Consider the following 17,667-nt stretch of genomic DNA (forward strand, 5'->3'; position numbering starts at 1 on the left):
AAAGACAAAGATGTCAACTTTCACCACTTCTTTCTCTTCAGTATAGTACTGCAGTTCTTGCCAGAGGAATTAGGGGGAAAAATAATAATAATAAACAAAGGCATCCAAATTGGAAAGAAGTAAATTTGTCTCTATTCATATATGACATGATCTTCTATGTAGAAAACACTAAACAAACCACACACAGGCACACACACACACACACACACACACACACACACCTGTTAGAATTAATAAATGAGACCCAGGTGTGACAGCACACAAGTAATCCCAGCATTTGGGAGGCTGAGACAAGAGGATCACTGCAAGTTCAAGGCCAGCCTGGGCTACATAGTGAGTTCAAGGCCAGCCTGAACTAGATAGTGAGATCCTGTCTCAAAAAAGAAAAAGAAAAAAAAGAACTAATAAATGAATTCAACAATTTTCAGCATACAAACCAACTCAGAGGGCCAGGGATTTAGCTCAGTGTTTCCACCACCTGCCTCAAAAGAACAAGGTCCTGAGTTTGATCCCTGGTACCAGAAAAAAACAAAACAAAACACAGAAATCGGTTGAATACTTATATACTAGCAATGAACAATCCTAAAAGGAAATTAAGAAAACAATTCCATTTATGATAGCATCAAAAAGAATAAATTTAACCAAATAGGTATAAGATTTGTATACTGAAAATGACGAAACATTGCTGGTAGAAATTAAAGAAGACCTAAATAAATGGAAAGATATCCTCTCCTCATGGATTGGAAGACCTAATATGATGATAATACTATTCAAAGTGGCCCACAAATTCGGTACAATGTCTATTGAAATCCCAATAGTATTTTTTTTTCTGAACCAGTAAAACCCATCGTAAAATTCAAATGAAAATTCAAGGAACCACAAATAGCCAAAATAATCTTAGAAAGAAGAATACCAAAGCCTACTAAAACTACAATAATCAAAAGTCTAGTGCTGGCATAAGAACAGAAAAGTAGACCAGTGCAATAGGATAGAGAACCCAGGAATAAACCCTCATGCAGATGGTCAGTTATTTTCAAACATGGCACCAAAGCCATTTAATGGCTTTTCCACAAATGGTGCTGGGAAAACTAGACATCTTCATGCAAAAGAAATTGGACCCTTATCTTGATATGCATCAAAGGCCTAAATGTAAGAGCTAAAGCTATTAAACCCTCGAAATAAACACAGGGGAAACTTTCGTGGACTTGGTTTTGGCAATGATTTCTTAAATATGACACCAACAGTACAGGTAATGGAGAAAAAAACAGTACAAGTAATGGGGTAAACTAGACTTCATCAAAATTTTAAAATTTTGTGCATCAAAGGACACTACCAACAGGCCAAAAAAACAACTATAAAATGGGAGGAAATATTGATAAATCATATAACTAGAAAGGATCTTTTATTGAGGATGTATAAAGAACTTTTACAATTCAACAATCAGACTTCTCCCCAGGTGTGGTGGTGGACGCCTGTAATCTCAGCATTCTGGAGGCTGAGGCAAGAGGATCACTGTGAGTTCAAGGCCAGCCTGAACTGCATAGCAAGACCCTGTCTCAAAAAAAACAACAAAAATCAGACTTTCTGGAAGGAGAGGGAGTGCTTAGAACCTGGAGCAGGATGAGGAAGCAGTCATAGTGTTCCTGGAGACAAACAGCAAGGCTTATACCAAGACTGGCTGAAAATAGGAAAGGACTCACAGATTCAACTGATACTGAGGAGATAGAATCGGGCAGCTTGGGAATTGATTGATTTTGTGTTTTCAGTTCTCATGAGGCTGAACGCCAGGACAGGGCCCAGCTCTCAGGAAGGAAAAGGGGAGGGGGGAGTGAGGGAAGTGAAAGTGTCCAACTACATAAATAGGCAGCAGCCCAGTCCCAGCCCACACACAGACCCCCAACTTGCAGCTGTCCATTTCAACCACAGCTCTAGGCTCATCCTCATCCTCAATCACAGCCATGACTCAGATGCTCGCTCTGAGGCTCCTTATCCTGGTCCTGGCCCTCTGCATCACCCAGATACAAGGTAGGAAGGAGGGAGGAGCCTTAGCTGGGGAAAGGGGCTGGAGAGACCTGGGTAAGAGCTTATCAGCAGCCCCTGGCTCCCTGCAAACTTCACCCTACAGGTAGCGATGGTGGGGGCCAGGACTGCTGCCTCAAGTACAGCCAAAGGAAGATTCCCTACAAACTTGTCCGCAGCTACCGGGAGCAGGAACCAAGCTTAGGCTGCCCCATCCCGGCTATCCTGTGAGTGGGCATGAGGAGCTGGGTACAGGCTGGTGGCTGAGTGGGCAAAACTAAGAAGGCTTACTAACTGATTAGCTTATTAACTTCCAACCCCCAGGTTCTTGCCACGGAAGCGCTCTCAGGCAGAGCTATGTGCAGACCCTAAGGAAGCCTGGGTGCAGCAGCTAATGAAGCGTCTGGACAATCCACCAGTCAAGAGCTGTGGGAAGGAGAGAGGGAACCCCAAGTCTGGAAAGAAGAGAAAGGGCTCCAAAGGGTGCAAGAGGTGAGGAAGCTGAAGGAAGGGGAGGTGGATAAAAGGGAACCTCAATCATCCTCTCACACACCTATTCTGCTGTCCCAGGACTGAGCAAACACAGACCCGACAAGGGCCATAGCTCAGTGACCAACCTGGAGCCCAGCCCGCCAGAGCGTGGAGCCTCAACCCAAGGGGCAAGAAGAAGGTCAGAAGAGAGGAAAGGTTCAGGGGCCCCAGAGCAGCCACCCTATGTTGGCCTTGTCATACCCCTTCTTCTGCTGCCACCATCCCACATTCATTCCCTTCCCTACCTTGCATGCCTGAGCTGCCCACACAGAGCCAGGCCCTGAGAGGCAGAGGAAAGAGTCTCCCAGGGTGTGTGAGGAGACAGCAGGACTGTCCCCTCTGGTCCATCACCCAGGACCCAAGTCTTGACCCTACTCCTCACTGCACCCACCTCTTCCTTATAAATGTGATTCATACCTAACTGAATAAAAAGCTGTTCCAGCTTCCCACCCAAATACCTGGTCCTGTGTGTTTGTGTCTACAGGGAAGCCAGTGTCACTGCAGGGTGGGGTCACACACTCTAAGGTCCAAGCTAAGAACTCTAGATGGCAATTACTATGTTCCCCTCTACCCCATCAGTTTTCCTCCCTCCCAGGAGTCCAGATCTCTGGAAAGTTGAAGGGAGGTTGATGGGTAGGGTGGGCCGTGGTCTCTGAGGAATCTTTGCTGGTGGGCCTGGAAAGGACACATGTGTGCACGCACGCACGCACGCACACACACACGCACGCACACACACACCATGGCTCTTCAGGTTTCTCTTCCCTGATTCTTCTCAGTGTTCTTTTACTCCATGAGTGACGTCCATGTCTTTTCCCAGATCCAGAGTCTGCCTCCCCTTTCCTTGGGACCTACTGAACTATAACTTCCCAGTTCCCCCAGAAGAGTCCCCAGGAGTGATACTGTGGTCTGGGTTCATTGGCAGCACAGGCAAACACAAGTTCCACTGAGAGCTACCTAAGGCACAGTTCCAGCCCTGGTAGTGGAAGCTCTCATCCCCTCCAACAAACATGAGAGGACTCCCTTCTGCCCTGTTCAAGGCAGCTTAGCCCCCTCACCTGTCCCATTATTTAGTGGAGCTCTTGTGATCTCTTGCTCTTCCTATTTGGGCTCCTTGAGTTCTTCAGCTTCCTTTCAGTTGGGAAACCCCTTCCCTTTCTTTCTCCTTTCTCCCCTGGCTGAGACCCAAGGTACTTGAGTGTCTTTAACCTCTTGAAGCCAAGGAACAAGTCTCCCAGGGGCAAGTCTTTGTGAAGCCCAGAATTCAGACATAAATTAGTCTCCTCTTCAAGAAGACCCCAGCTGGGTTCTCCTCCACTTCTTTTTCCTCAACAGAGATCCTCCTTTCCTTCCCTCAACCCCAAGCAAGGAGACAAAAAGCCACTGGATGGGACCAGGCAATGTGGGAGAGTGGGGACAGATGGAGAAAGGCAAGGAGTCAGGGGCCTAAGAGCTTAGAGGTGGCTGCCCCCATCAAGAGCCCTAAGCACACCACAGCATTTACTACTTAAGCAAAATTGTTACACAAGTCTCTCTTGGGACTTGTGAAAAGGGGGCACCTCCATACCTATCCTTGTGCATAAGATGTGCTCTTAGCCTAAAAACTCAGATGTGCAAGAAATACAACATTTAGGCGGTGGTGAGACAGGGTCTTGCTATGAGTTCAAGGCTGGCCTTGAACTCACTATGTAGCCCAGGTTGGCTTTAAACTTGCAGTAGCCCTCCTGCCTCAGCCTCCAGAGTGCTGGGATTGCAGGTATGCGCCACTACTCCCGGTTTATACAGCTTTTTTTTTCTTTTTTGTACCAGGGATTGAACTCAGGATCTTGTGCGGCAGGTAGTGGAACCAATGAGCTAAATTCCTGGCCCCTACATACAGAATTTTAAAATGTTCTTTAAGTGAACTTAATTCTTACTCCAAGCCCCTGCACTGGAGGGGTGGTGAAAATTTTGATATTTGGCACTCTCAGGAAATCCCATCTTCCAAAGGATATTGTGTTAGTTACCTTTCTCTTGTTGCTGAGAGAATACCTGACATCCAAAGTTAGAGGGGAAGGAGATTATTTGGCTTACAGTTTATAGAGGTTTCAGTCCATAGTCGGCTGGCTCCAAGGCAGGGATGGCAAACAGACATTGCAGAGGAGGAATAACATGGCACGCAGAAGGTACCAAAGGCAACAAGAGGAGTTTAACAGCATCTTTCTACTGTTATTCAGACCATGGGGATTAGGGCAGTGCCAAACTAATCACTCACATGTAGTGGTTTAGTAATCACACGCCCTTAACCCCAGCATCACACATTCCAGATTCAACTACCTCTGAAAAAGAAAGTCCCACCTCATCCACATGAGGCTTTGGGGGGACATCTAAACACAAACCATAATAGATATGTAAAGGTCATGGAAGCACCAAGAACCAGCCCCCCCCCCCCGATATCATGCCATCATTGGACATCACCAGGGAGTGCGGTCCCGTGGGTATGTCTCTTTGGACCTGTGAAAATTGGAGACTTGGGAATTCAGGTTTGAGTACCGCTGGGCTTGGACCTGGCCTCTCCACCATACCCCTCAAAACCATCTACTCAGAGTCCTGTTACTTGTTCCATCACTGCTAGCCTTTAGAGTCTAGTGCCCACTCCATCTGGAAGTTGGTCAGGGAAGCAACCTGCGAAGTCTTGAAGAATTCTCTCCCTCTTCCCAGCCCCTTCAGGACATAATCTCTTCCTAGGTTTACTGAGACTTTACAAAAGGCAGAAGGACCTTTGCCATCTGGATGCTTGTACTCTCAGCCCTGCCAAAACCTTTGCCTGCTCTAAAACAAGAGGAAAAACAGGCAAAACAAACAAAGCTTCATACTTCACTAAATTATCCCACCACACTTGTATGCCTGGTGTTTGCCTCAAGCCCTGATCTGAGTAGGCACACAATATATTATTTTTTAGCCAAAGAATGGTGGTCATGTTTCTTGTCTGCCTTCATCTTTGACAATGTCCTGTTTTTACTTCTTTCTGTACAATACATAATGCAAAAAGGTCAAATATACATACTCATGGCTTTAAAAAAATCACAAAAGGGGCCAGGGATTTAGCTCAGTGGTTTCACCTCCTGCTGTGCAAGCACAAGGACCTGAGTTCAATCCCCAGTACCAAAAAAATAAAAATAAAAATAAAAGATAAAATAACATAAAAAATAAATTAAAAATCACAAAGTACCAAAATCTTATTCTGAACACCATTTCCTATCAATTTTAACTCCTAAATTATTTCTTCCAGAGTTGGTGCAGTGCATCCAAAGGCATACATATGTCTTTCTTTTAAATGTTACCAACTGATTTCTTACTGTAAAAAGTAAAGATTTAGCTGGGAGTGGTAGCCCACACCTGCAATTCCAGCACTCAGGAGGCTGAAGCAAGAGGATTGTGAGTTTGGGGGAAGCCTGAGCTAAACAGTGAGACCCTGTCACAAATACACACAGAGTGAAGATTCAGCTGTTTTACTAACTGCTCTCTCCTGTCACTCCATCCTCTAAACACAACTACCATGAGCACTAAATTTAAACCATGATCAGTTTACATTATTTTGACTACATAAATACTGTCCACTGCAGAACCAAGTAATTACTATGCTCACTTCTCCTTTGTTACCCAGCTTTTTGCTTTTCTTACAGATTCTAATGGCTCTTCCCTGTAAAAAAAAAATACTCATCTTGGGCCAGGGATTTAGCTCAGTGGTTCCACCGCCTGCCTCAAAAGCGCAAGGTCCTGAGTTCAATCCCCAGTACCAGAAAATAAAAAATATATCCATCTTGACATTATTGTCACCTTCAAATGCTTCATCATATGAGGTAAATAAAAGACCTAATATTTTAATACATGTAATATAAGAAAAACTAGATTAATGTGTTTATAACCATGATGTAGAAAATAACTTTTTTTTTGAAAATAACTTTTTAAATAAGACATAAAATCAAATCATAATGGGAAAGATCAATACCATGAAATTCAAAAACAAATGGGAGCTAAGCATATGCCTTTATTTTCACTCATTCCTGAGCCCCTACTGAAACTATAATAAGGTTATGATTTTGGGGTGTGTGTACATGCGTGCGTGTGTGTGTACCTGCATGTTTGTGTGTGTAAGGCATAAATACATAGGACCCAAATAGAAAAGGAGATGAAAATAACTCTCCAAAAGACTGCAAGATAGACAAGTATTTCAGTAAAAATGTGTACAAAGCATAGACCAAAATTTTAAATTTGAAGGATTTCCAATGTCTTGTTGCTGTACACATTAAAAATACATATTTTACTGAATATTAGTATGCCAGTAGTCAACCAGAAAACAGCTAATGGCTTCTACTAGAAATGTAAAAATTAAAAAATTACCTCCAAAATTTACAAAATCATCATCGTCTGAACATGAAAATATTGTGAGCCCTGGAATCTTAAATTATCCTTTAACCCTGAAGCACTAAAGCATTTCATTGCTTTAAAACTGAGGTATTACTACCTTCTAACACTGTTATCCTCAGTTATTTAAATAACAACACCATGCATCTAAATTATCTCACCACTATCTCTCCCATGAAATGATATCACACATGTGCACCAATTAATGAAATTATGCAGCTGGCTCCTTGTCGGTGTTGTCACAGAATCTGAAGCTTTCTGCTTCCCCTTGTTCATTCCTTCCCTGTCAATTTTTTCAGGGCCTCATTGTTTAGAACTAATAGAAATAACTTTACAATCTCAGTCATATGAACCTGAAACCAAATTCCGAGGTTAAGAAAAACAGGTTTTAACGATCCCTTTCCCCATGATATGTGGATCAAGCTTTGGCTAACCACAATTTCTGTACTCATCAATCCAACCCTTCAGAGGAATATGATCACCAAAGACATGTTCTTTCCTTTGATATCATTTAAAAATTAAAAATGGGGCAGTACGGGGCTCCCAGCACAACATACATGACACACATAGCAGCTTCCACCTTGCCCCAATGAGGGGCAGGAGGATGGAAGTCTATTTTATTATCTATAAAAGGTCAAAATAACTTGTTTCCTAGCTTTAATCATTTACCTGTGAAACATGTCTCCAGTGTAACCTTGTTTGTGAAGTTCTTTCATTTCTACATCCAGCTGCTGTTACTTCTTGTATTTTGTGACAAAATGGTGCTCTTTTCTTAAAATCATCAGTGCTTCTATTCTTTACCATGAGTCTTGACCAATGCATTGCTATTTTAATGAATGCTGAAATTGTGAAGCCACTCTTTCTAACGCATGTATCTGTAATGCTTCTAGTGGTGTCTACAATTCTCCAAGAGATTATTAGCTGAAAACTATGTTTCCAGGGCCGGGGATTTAGCTCAGTGGTTTCGCCGCCTGCTGCGCAAGTGCAAGGGCCTGAGTTCGATCCCCAGTACCAAAAAAAACACACAAAAACAAAACTATGTTTCCGTCAAGACACTGGTTTCTCTATTGGTGGCAAACTACAACACCTCAGAGCAACTTGACATGTTATTTTAGACTTTTGATTTACAGCCACGGATGTGGTAATAATAAATTTCAATCCAACATTAAAAAGATAACTGGACACCACTTATGAACACCTCAGCTGCCTGCTCCTGTTTCTGTTGTGAACACCTCCTGCACCAGGTGGAAGGCTAAGGGCTGCAAGAGCCTCATTGCCCTCTCTGCCACCAGGGGGCACCATCACCGCGGTCCGTGGTCCTCCGTCCTCTTCAGGGCAAACAGCGGGCAATGGGTTGAATTTTCTGTTCTCCTTTCCTTCATCCTCCTGGGACTTTTTTCCCCCAGTCTCAGATATCTCATGCTAGGCCAGAGATCTGGCGTTTTCCTGTCATTTGTGAGCATGACAACTCCTTTTCCGCTTACCAGATTCAAGCCCTTCATCCTCAGGCACGGAACGGACACAGTGTAGGCTCTCAATAAATCTGCGGGAAATGAGAAATCTTTGTTTAGAGTTGGCACAGTAATTAAATGGTTTAGGAATCAGTCAGGTGCGGGTTATTTATGCTACAAAGGTGATGTGAATTTCCTTCAGCCTTTAAGCCAAACACTAATTCATGTCTTCAAAATTTGGCGCCTTGAATTCGGGTCCGCTTGGCTGTTTGGCTGCGGACAGCGGACACAAACGCGTCCTGTTCTCCCACAGACTTGGCCTTCGCGCCGATCCTGCTGGGCGCCCGCAGTTCTTGAGGACCTGAGAAGCGGGGATCTGGAAGGAGGGCGGGTGTCCTCGGCGGGAACAGGAGCCCACGCTGGCCCAGATCCCCCGAGGTGCGGGCACCACCCACGGTCACCCCACACACACCATGCGCCCTGGCCAGCACGCAGGAACCCCCGGCGGGCCCGAGGCCCCGAGGCCAGAGAAGAAAGGAGGCAGGGAGAGGAGAGGCAGTTAGAGGCCGGGGCACTTTGGACGCCAGCTCCCCTCCCAGCCTAGCTGAAGAACACTCGGTGTCGCCTACTCCCGCCCACCCCTTGTGAGCCGAGCCCAGCTCCAAGAGCCCCCTTTCTCAGGCTCGGGGCGCCCCCTGCAGGCCTGCGAGCGGAGGCAGGGTAGTCACACAAATAGACACACAACCACCTACACGCCGCGCGCGCACACACAAGTGCGCGCACACACGCACCTGTCGCCCACAGCCCCACGGATACAGCTCGGAATACCTACATTCATCCACACAACAAACACTAAGCATCTAGTTTGGGATCCTCTCCCTACAATCATTCACTTCCCTGCACTCCTACATCCAACTCGAACTTGTTTGACTTCCCAGGGCCGGGGCAGTTCCTCCTCCAAATTCTCAGATTAGGGCGCACGACGACTGTGCTGCTGGCTCTTGGGAGGACGCTAGGCTGAGCTGCCTCGGGCTGAGCAGCCCTGGGCTTGAAAAGACTTTCCCAGGGTTCACACTTAACCAGGAGTCCACGAAAGCAACTTGGCTGGGTTGAGGATGAACCAAGCGAAGCTTGTGGCGCCATGGGTTCTGTGCACGTGGTCAGAAACTGTTTCATACCTACTTCCTAACCTCCGGGGCCCCATTCACCCCCACCCACAATGGATGGTCTAAAACATGACCCTTAGGTGATGTCTAAATAACACCCTTAAGAGTGAACTATAGTTTGAGTTTTAAAACACAGCCCAGTGGCAAATGAAAAATTGTTTTCAAGTGCAAAACGGGGCTGGGGATGTGGCTGAGTGGTAAAGTACTTTCTGGGAGTTGTGTCTTAAACATTCCACCCATGGGTTCTGCGTCCTTTCCTTTTGTGCCATGAAAGTGAGTTTAGTACCTTTGTAACACTCCAATTGCCCTTTCCACCCTGACTTCTCTTCCCCTCCCTAAACTGTAACGCTGACAGTCCTCAGAACTTGGACTGTGGGCCTTTTCTGTCTACAGTCTTGGTGATCTCATTGGCTTATCGTTTTAAATAACACCCATATGTCCTCAAATTTGATCTTCAGCTAGAATTTTTCCCCTGAACTCCAGACTCATGCCAACACCTACTTAACATTTCCATTTATATGTCCAACATGCAACTTGCTTCGACTTGACAAGTCAAAACCAAGCTCCTCATCTCCCCACAGATCCACCTGCCTGCAATCTTCCAGATCTTGGTAAATAAAATTCCATGCATTAAATTGTTCAAGCCAAAAAAAAAAAACCTTTGCAATATTCTTGCCTCTTCTTTCTCTCTTAGCCTATGCTGGGCCCCTCAGCAAAGTCCATTGGCTCTGCCTTGTTTCCAGAACTGGAAACATTCTCATTAACTCCAAGCACCATCATCTGCCCCCTGAATTATTGCTGTCACCCCCTATTCCCAACTCCCACTCTGCCTCCCAGCTTCCATTCTTCTGCTACTTAGCTCTATTCTACATCCAGCAGCTAAAGGAGTTTTAAAAATCAGGTCACACATCTGCCCAATTCTTCAAATGCTGTCATTCCATCTCAGTAAAATATAGACCTGACAATGGCTGACAAAGGTCTACATTAACTGTCCCCTATTATCATCTGTCTAGCCCTACCACTTCTGGCCTCCTGACTCTTTCTCAAGTACATACTTGCCTTATGACCTTTTCATCAGCTGTGTTCTCCACCTAGAGCATCTCCCCCAGATCTCACTTTCTTCAGGTAAGTTCTATTTATATGTTATCCACTAAAGGCTTCCCTAACTGCCTTATTTTAAATAACACCCTCCCCTATACTCCCTAGTTTTCTTCACAGCACTTACTGCTATCTGACATACTATAGATTTTTCTTGTTTGCTTATTGTCTGTCTCTTTCATGAAAATAAAAGTTCTGCAAGAGCAGGAGTGTATATCTGTCTTGTTTACTGCTATCCAAGTGCCAAGAACAGTGCCTGGCACACAGGACGCCCTCAATACATATTCACTGAGTGAATGTGATATGAATGCCTTGTTTATTAATGTTACATTATTTCATTCTTTTCTGCGAATTCTCAGGATCTTTCCCAACAGGCACTCCAGGCAGATGGTATTGCAATTTAATTGAAACCTCCATTCCAGCTTTGCACTGTACTATTGTGCCATTTAGGATCTTGGCAGAAAACACATATCTACTCAGAAAGCCTTAATGGAAAAGAATTTGGTGGAGGGCCATTTACTGAGGTCAGGGGCAGAGTTGTAGGCAGCCACTGGCATATGAATTAGTAAGGCTCCAAACCTCAGGCCATCTCTTCTACACAAAGTGTATGCTAAATGTACCACCTGAAATTCTGCCCACCGAGAGGACTTCCCTTCACTATTGTCTTTCAGGGCTCCCCCTGGATGGGGCTGTCTATTTCTCACTGGTACCAGCATACCTTACAGATCTATCTAAAAACCAAAACCATTTTTCTCTCTCTGTTAACTTTAAAGAAATCTCTCTGAATCCATAAGTGTGATCAGAGGAGGAAGCAGAAAATAACATGAGTAGGAGTCTAAGACACCTTCTCATGCTTTTACTCCCATCTTCTGAAAATTCTAAGGTCCTATCCTATATATAAGGTCCATTTAAAAATTAATGCTGCAAGCCAGGCACGGTGGTGCACACCTGTAATCTCAGCACTCAGGAGGCTGATACAGGAGGAACCCCGCTGGTTCAAGATCAGCCGGGGCTACATAGTGAGTTCAAGACCAGCCTGAACTACACAGTAAGACCCTGTCTCAAAAAAAAAAAAAATTGTGTCTCAACCCCTCCCCCCAAAAAACAAATGCTGCGAGAACTAGATATATTGACACATGCCTATAATTCCAGTACTTTGGAGGTTGAGGCAGGATTGCAAGTCTGAGGCCAACCTGGGTTATATAGTGAGTTTAAGGCCAGCCTGGACTAATAGTGAGAACCTATCTCAAAAAAAAAATAATAATGCTGCTGTGCACATACAGCTAAATAATGTACTATAGACAAGACTCAAATAGAGTTTGAGTTTTAGACCAAAAGCCAGTGGCAAATCATGAATTGCTTTTCAAATACAAAAAAGGGTTGGAGGGCCGGGGATTTAGCTCAGTGGTTCCACCGCCTGCCTCGCAAGCACAAGGTCCCGAGTTCGATCCCCGGTACCAAAAATAAATAAATAAATAAACAAAATAGTGTTGGGAATGTGGCTCAGTAGTAGAGCACTTGCCTAGCATGAGCATATATATATCTTAATCCCATACTCTAAAGGTCTTTGCTGTAAATCTATCGGGGTTTCCTACAGCATCTTTATCTGCCACAAACAACCTAAAGTTCTGGATTTATGAATCACTAGGCCCAAGCAGCAAGGCAAATTCCCTGGAACCTGGGCCTGCTGCTGAGCCCTTATTTCCTCTGAACTTCATTCAAAACTGTCAGCTTTATGCAAAATATCCAGTAAATATTTTTCAGTAGTAAATATGAATATGATATATGTTGCTTCTAAAACCCAAACTGCCATTTGACATCGTGCCTCTTTCTTCATGGTGAGGGTGCAACATGCCTCAGACCAGTGTTTGTCAGCTCACCTCCACTCCCAATAGCCTAGAAATTCCATCACACTTTGAGAAACACTAATTGGAAAAAAGAAAGAATGGAATTGATGGGATGAGATAGGATGGGATGGAATGGAATGGAATGGAATGGAATGGAATGGAATGGAATCCACTCATGAAAGACACCAAGACTTCCCACTTCCCATCCCATCAGAGGGTTTCAAGTCTGAGAAACTGACTTAAATATCTGGATAAAAGTCTGTCCATTCCCAATGTAACCTGAATAAAGTTTCTACCCATCAGATCTAGAATTTTTCCACTTATATGTGTCAAATAGCATATCAGTAAGCTGTTCATCTATTTCATTAATAAGGACACCATAATCAATTCACTGCTACCACATGTCTCCATGGGCCAAGCATATTGATTACTAATGATCCCAGCAGATTATTACTACATAGTAACTTCATTCAGCTTATCCTCATACTTAGGTGCCTACACCTCTACCTTTCAATTATTCTATTATTTCCCTTGAAATAAAGTTGCTCAATCCCAAAAGAACATCTCCTGTCCTCTTTTCATCTCTAGTCTGTTAAGGAAGCCACACAGTGCTTTTCAAAGAAGCTCATCTCCCCTTCATCAGTGCTTTCTTATTGTCTTGAAGAAGAAAGTATCTTAAAAAAATAAAAAGTTGGGGGCCGGGGATTTAGCTCAGTGGTTTTGCCGCCTGCTGAGCAGGCACAAGGACCCAAGTTCAATCCCTGGTACCAAAAAAATAAAAAAAAATTTTTAATTTAAAAAATAAAAAGAAAAAAAAAAAAAAGAAAGTATCTTTCTGGGCCATTCATAGGTGTTCATAATTCATGCACTGCAACATTCCTATCTCTCTAGCTTTTACATACAAGGACCAGCAGCATCGCCATCACTTAAAAGTTTCTTAAACATGGGACACTTTAGGTTTCACTCCAGCCCTTCTGAACGGAATCTAAAATTTAATAAAACTCCACCACTGGGTGAATGAATCATACACACATTAAAGTTTGAGGAAGAATGTTCTACAATATACCATCAGAATACGAATGATGCTCTACAGTGACCCAAGCAAGGTTCTAGTCTTTCTTTCTTTATCTCTTTCTTTCTTTCTTCCTTGATCCTGGGGATCAAACCCAGGGGTGCTCTACCACTAGGCTACATCCTAGCTCTTTTAATTTTTTTATTTTGAGACAGGGTCTCACTAGTTACCCACACTGGGTTTGAACTTGTAACCCTCCTGCCTCAGCCTGCCATGTAGCTGGGTTTACAGCCATGTGTCACTGCATTCAGCTCAACCTGATAATGGTCACAGGCCATTGTTGAATCCAATCCAATAGAATACTCATACCACTCCCAGGGGGTCAGCTAATAATAATGCCCAAATCCTGGGTGAATGCATCAAATTAATAAATTTGTCCTCACTGGTACCCAGGATTCTCCCAACATCAGTTGTAAATTCCTGCAACTGCTTGGCATATATATGCTCTTGCCCTTAGAGACAGTTTGTATTTCCCTGTCCAGGTAATGTTAGGATCAGACTCTCACTATAGGCCTGGACACTATAGTGGGTCCTGAAGAGAAAAGGCATGGCCTTTTCCAAGGAGTTATTAAAAATATGTTTGAATGGAAGAGAAGGCTGGGTCCTTCATAGTTTGCAGGAGAAGAGGAAATGTTCTGCCAACAAGGAAACTTTGAGTAGATTTTGAGGTCAAAAATTCTCAGCTTTGTTCATGTCTGCCCCAAAGTCCCCATCCCAAGTCTCAGAATACTTCTCCTCCCCAACAATGCCTTTATTCTAGCATAAGAAATACAATAGATTTGTGCCTGTATCTAGTGTTACAACTCTGCAGTTTATACAGTCAGGTGCCGGGTTTGGTTCTCAGCCATATCTGCCATGTGGCCACATAAAATAATGATTCCTTAAGATTTTCACAGATGTACACTTGGGAGGCTGAGGCAGAAGGATTGAAGCAAGTTTGAGAGCAACCTGAGCTACATAGTCAGTTCAAGGCCAGGCTGAATTACAAAATGAGACCCTGTCTCAAAACACACAAAAAAATGTTTTTAATAGAAGTAATCTGGATCTCTACTCAAGCCTTGAGTTAGAAGTTGATGGTCTTAATTTTATCTTTTTTAATGTATTACCAAATATTTAGATCTTTGATCCATTTTGATTTTTTTTTTTTTTTTGGTACCAGGGATCGAACTCTGGTCCTTGTGCTTGTGCAGCAGGCAGCGAAACCACTGAGCTAAATCCCAATCTTTCTTAATGTAATCTTGCTAGAACAATCAGAAATTGTTAACTTGGGCCAGGGATTTAGCTCAGTGGCACCATACCTGCCTCACAAGTACAAGGTCCTGAGTTCAATACCCAGTACAAAAAAAAAAGAAAGAAAGAAAGAAAACCAAAACAAAAAAGAAACAGGTAACTCACCCAACAATATATGTAATCACCATTTGCAGTCATCATTTGTGGCCATAGCAACTAAGTATCTAGGTACTTTATCTCCTGATATCCTGGCTTCCAACATCCCATCCTATGTCTCGTTTGTCATATTCTAAATAATTTTGATGATTCTACTCTCCCACAGATTGCTTGTGACCAAGCAATGGACACATGGAGATTATCCATCAAATAATATGAGCAAGCCAAGCATAGGGTTTCATTTTGAAAATCTGTTACCTAAGATCTCTCCTGGTACCATTCACTAAAGATAGCAGGAAACAAATGGCATGTTGTGAGTATATAAGAAATGCCAATGGCCAACCCACTTTCCGGGACTCATTCTGTCTCTCTTAGACAGAAATTAGCTTTCCCTCAATAAATTCTTCCTACCCTTAAAAAAAATAGCCAAACACTTTCTTGCTGTCTACTCATTACTCAATACTTCAATGACCTCTAGTCACCAAGAAGTATGTGGGCCTTCTCCTATGCAGCAATTATTTGATGGATGGCTCTTCATCAGACATCAGACAGTAGCTTCTAACTCAATTCAGTGCTGACACTACCTACCTGGAGACAGAGTCAGATCCCACAGGTTGAGGGCTCAGTCCCACAAGACTGCCCTCTACTTCAGATGCCAGGCACAAGCACAGATTGTGGCCTGTATTTCTGACCAATAAACAACACACAGGATTTCCCATGATCTGCTTCTTGGGTATGATTAATTTGCTAGAGCAGCTCCCAGGACTCACAGAAACATTCATATTTACTATTTATTATAAAGGATATTACAAAAGATAAAAATGAATGTCATGTGATGCACAGTGTGTGAGAGGCCAGGGCTGTGAGTGGTAAAATAATTTACCAATAGGGGCTGGGGATTTAGCTCAGTGGTTTCGCCACCTGCTGTGCAAGCACTAGGACCCAAGCTTGATCCCTGGTACCAAAAAAAAAAAATTTACCAATAGCCAAGGAATGTAGATAAGAAAAAAAAGGGGGAACAGGGCCAGGCGTGGTGGCGCACGCCTGTAATCCCAGCACTCAGGGGGCAGAGGCAGGAGGATCACCAGGAGATCGAGGCCAGCCTGGGCTACAAAGTGAGTTCAGGGCCAGCCTGAACACAAAGTGAGACCCTGACTCAAAAAAAAAAGAAAGAAGGAGGGGGGGGCTGGGCATGGTGGCACATGCCTGGAATCCCAGCTCTCAGGAGGCTGAGGAAGGAGGATCACTAGTTCAAGGCCAGTCTGGGATATACAGTGAGTTCAAGGCCAGCCTGAACTACATAGCAAGATCCTGTCTCAAACAAACGAACAAACAAAAAGTTTATGATACACTGCAAAAGAGCAGGGGAGAAGTCCCAGAGAGGACTCTATCAGCAGGGTAAAAGACAGATTCTTATAAAGGTCGGAGAACACAAAAAGGGTATAGGTGATCAAGACAAGCATTAGGAAGGCTTTCTTTAGGTCAGCCTGCATTGTCTGTCTCACAGGAGCACTTCTTTTAGGTTAATCATTATCCATAAAGGAGCCAATTTGACATCTCTACCACTTTGGTTGTCACAGAAGCCCATAAGGCTCTCAATAAGGACACCTATATACATCAACTTGGAGAAAAGGGTCACAGACCATTGGGAAGGAATATGTGTGCTCCACATCAAAGGCATGCTTATTATTTACTTTTATGTGTAGTTAAGCCTGTGCAGAATGTTATCATCACTTAGTATGTGCTGGTTCAGAGAAGCCAGGTGGGGCAAGAGGCTAGACTTAGTGTAACTGTACTGTCACTGTAGATTGACTCATTTTTCTTCCTTTTTAGCCTCCACAATGAACAGCTAGCTGAAAGAGATGCATAAGACCAAGTAGGGGAAGAGCACAGAACTTCCATGCCTTCTTCCAGGACCCTCCAGGAAACCCCTTCCACTTGTTGAGCTATACAGAAACCTCCTACAGTCGGTCCTTTTGGGGTGTTGTGGAAATTTCATTATTAGGCATAATTGATGACCTCATTGGGTATTGGGTCATCAACTCATCCTTCAGTTCCTCTTCCCTCCCTTGTGATGCGGGGGGCTGTGGGTGTGAACTCAAAGTTCCAACTCTTCTTATTACAAAGCTGGTTCTCCTGGCAATCACCTCCCATCCCATGGCTAACTAGGAGCCCCCAGCCACCAGTCATCTTAAAACAGAACTCAGAGAAAAATAAGTATTCCTAGCCTTGAGCAATTCCCCCTTAGACCTCCCCCTTCCTGTGACTGGTCCCCTGCTCTGTTACAGATAAGATTAACAACTATGGGGCCAGGGATTTAGCTCAGTGGTGCTACCACCTGCCTTACAAGCTCAAGGTCCTGAGTTCAATCCCCGGTACCGCAAAAAAAAAAAAAAAAGATTAACAACTATGTTACTGTAAACAATGTCCTGTGAGATCTTGTTCTCACAGATTTCTGTTTTCTCACAGAATTCTGCTTTTTTTCAAGGCTAAGTTACAAACCTGTCACTGTATGAGTAACTGCCCTTGTCTTGCCTCTGTGACTTCATTTCCCCACCCACAAGTTTCATGCCAATCCCATTCAACCAAATGTATAAAAGTGGAGCTTTTCCTTTGTTCTGGGCTCAGCCTTTTGACAGAAGTTGACCCAGCTAGAGTATATCTAAAAATAAATCCTCCTGGCCATAGCGATG

At 43.7% G+C, this 17,667-nt stretch overlaps 1 protein-coding gene across 1 annotated transcript; it reads left to right on the forward strand.

Annotated features, from left to right (window-relative positions):
• The first annotated feature begins 1,870 nt into the window (after positions 1 to 1,870).
• On the forward strand, positions 1,871 to 3,005 carry Ccl21 (C-C motif chemokine ligand 21). The gene is made up of 4 exons (XM_004838445.4): positions 1,871 to 2,025; positions 2,126 to 2,246; positions 2,344 to 2,511; positions 2,590 to 3,005. Exons 1-4 carry the CDS (start codon positions 1,959 to 1,961, stop codon positions 2,621 to 2,623), a joined length of 390 nt encoding a protein of 129 aa, XP_004838502.2. The 5' UTR covers positions 1,871 to 1,958; the 3' UTR covers positions 2,624 to 3,005.
• Positions 3,006 to 17,667: the final 14,662 nt, after the last annotated feature.

The sequence above is a fragment of the Heterocephalus glaber genome, unplaced genomic scaffold, assembly GCF_053883595.1.
Source record: "Heterocephalus glaber isolate CG9 unplaced genomic scaffold, H.glaber_assembly_v1.0 deba00001481, whole genome shotgun sequence".
Lineage (NCBI taxonomy): Eukaryota > Metazoa > Chordata > Mammalia > Rodentia > Bathyergidae > Heterocephalus > Heterocephalus glaber.

What these genes read in the sequence shown, in the direction of transcription:
- Ccl21 (XM_004838445.4), top strand. Translation starts at nt 1,959, where the DNA reads ATGACTCAGATGCTCGCTCTGAGGCTCCTTATCCTGGTCCTGGCCCTC. An exon ending in CTGCATCACCCAGATACAAG is followed by an intron (nt 2,026 to 2,125) that starts GTAGGAAGGAGG and finishes TTCACCCTACAG; the next exon opens with GTAGCGATGGTGGGGGCCAG. An exon ending in TGCCCCATCCCGGCTATCCT is followed by an intron (nt 2,247 to 2,343) that starts GTGAGTGGGCAT and finishes TCCAACCCCCAG; the next exon opens with GTTCTTGCCACGGAAGCGCT.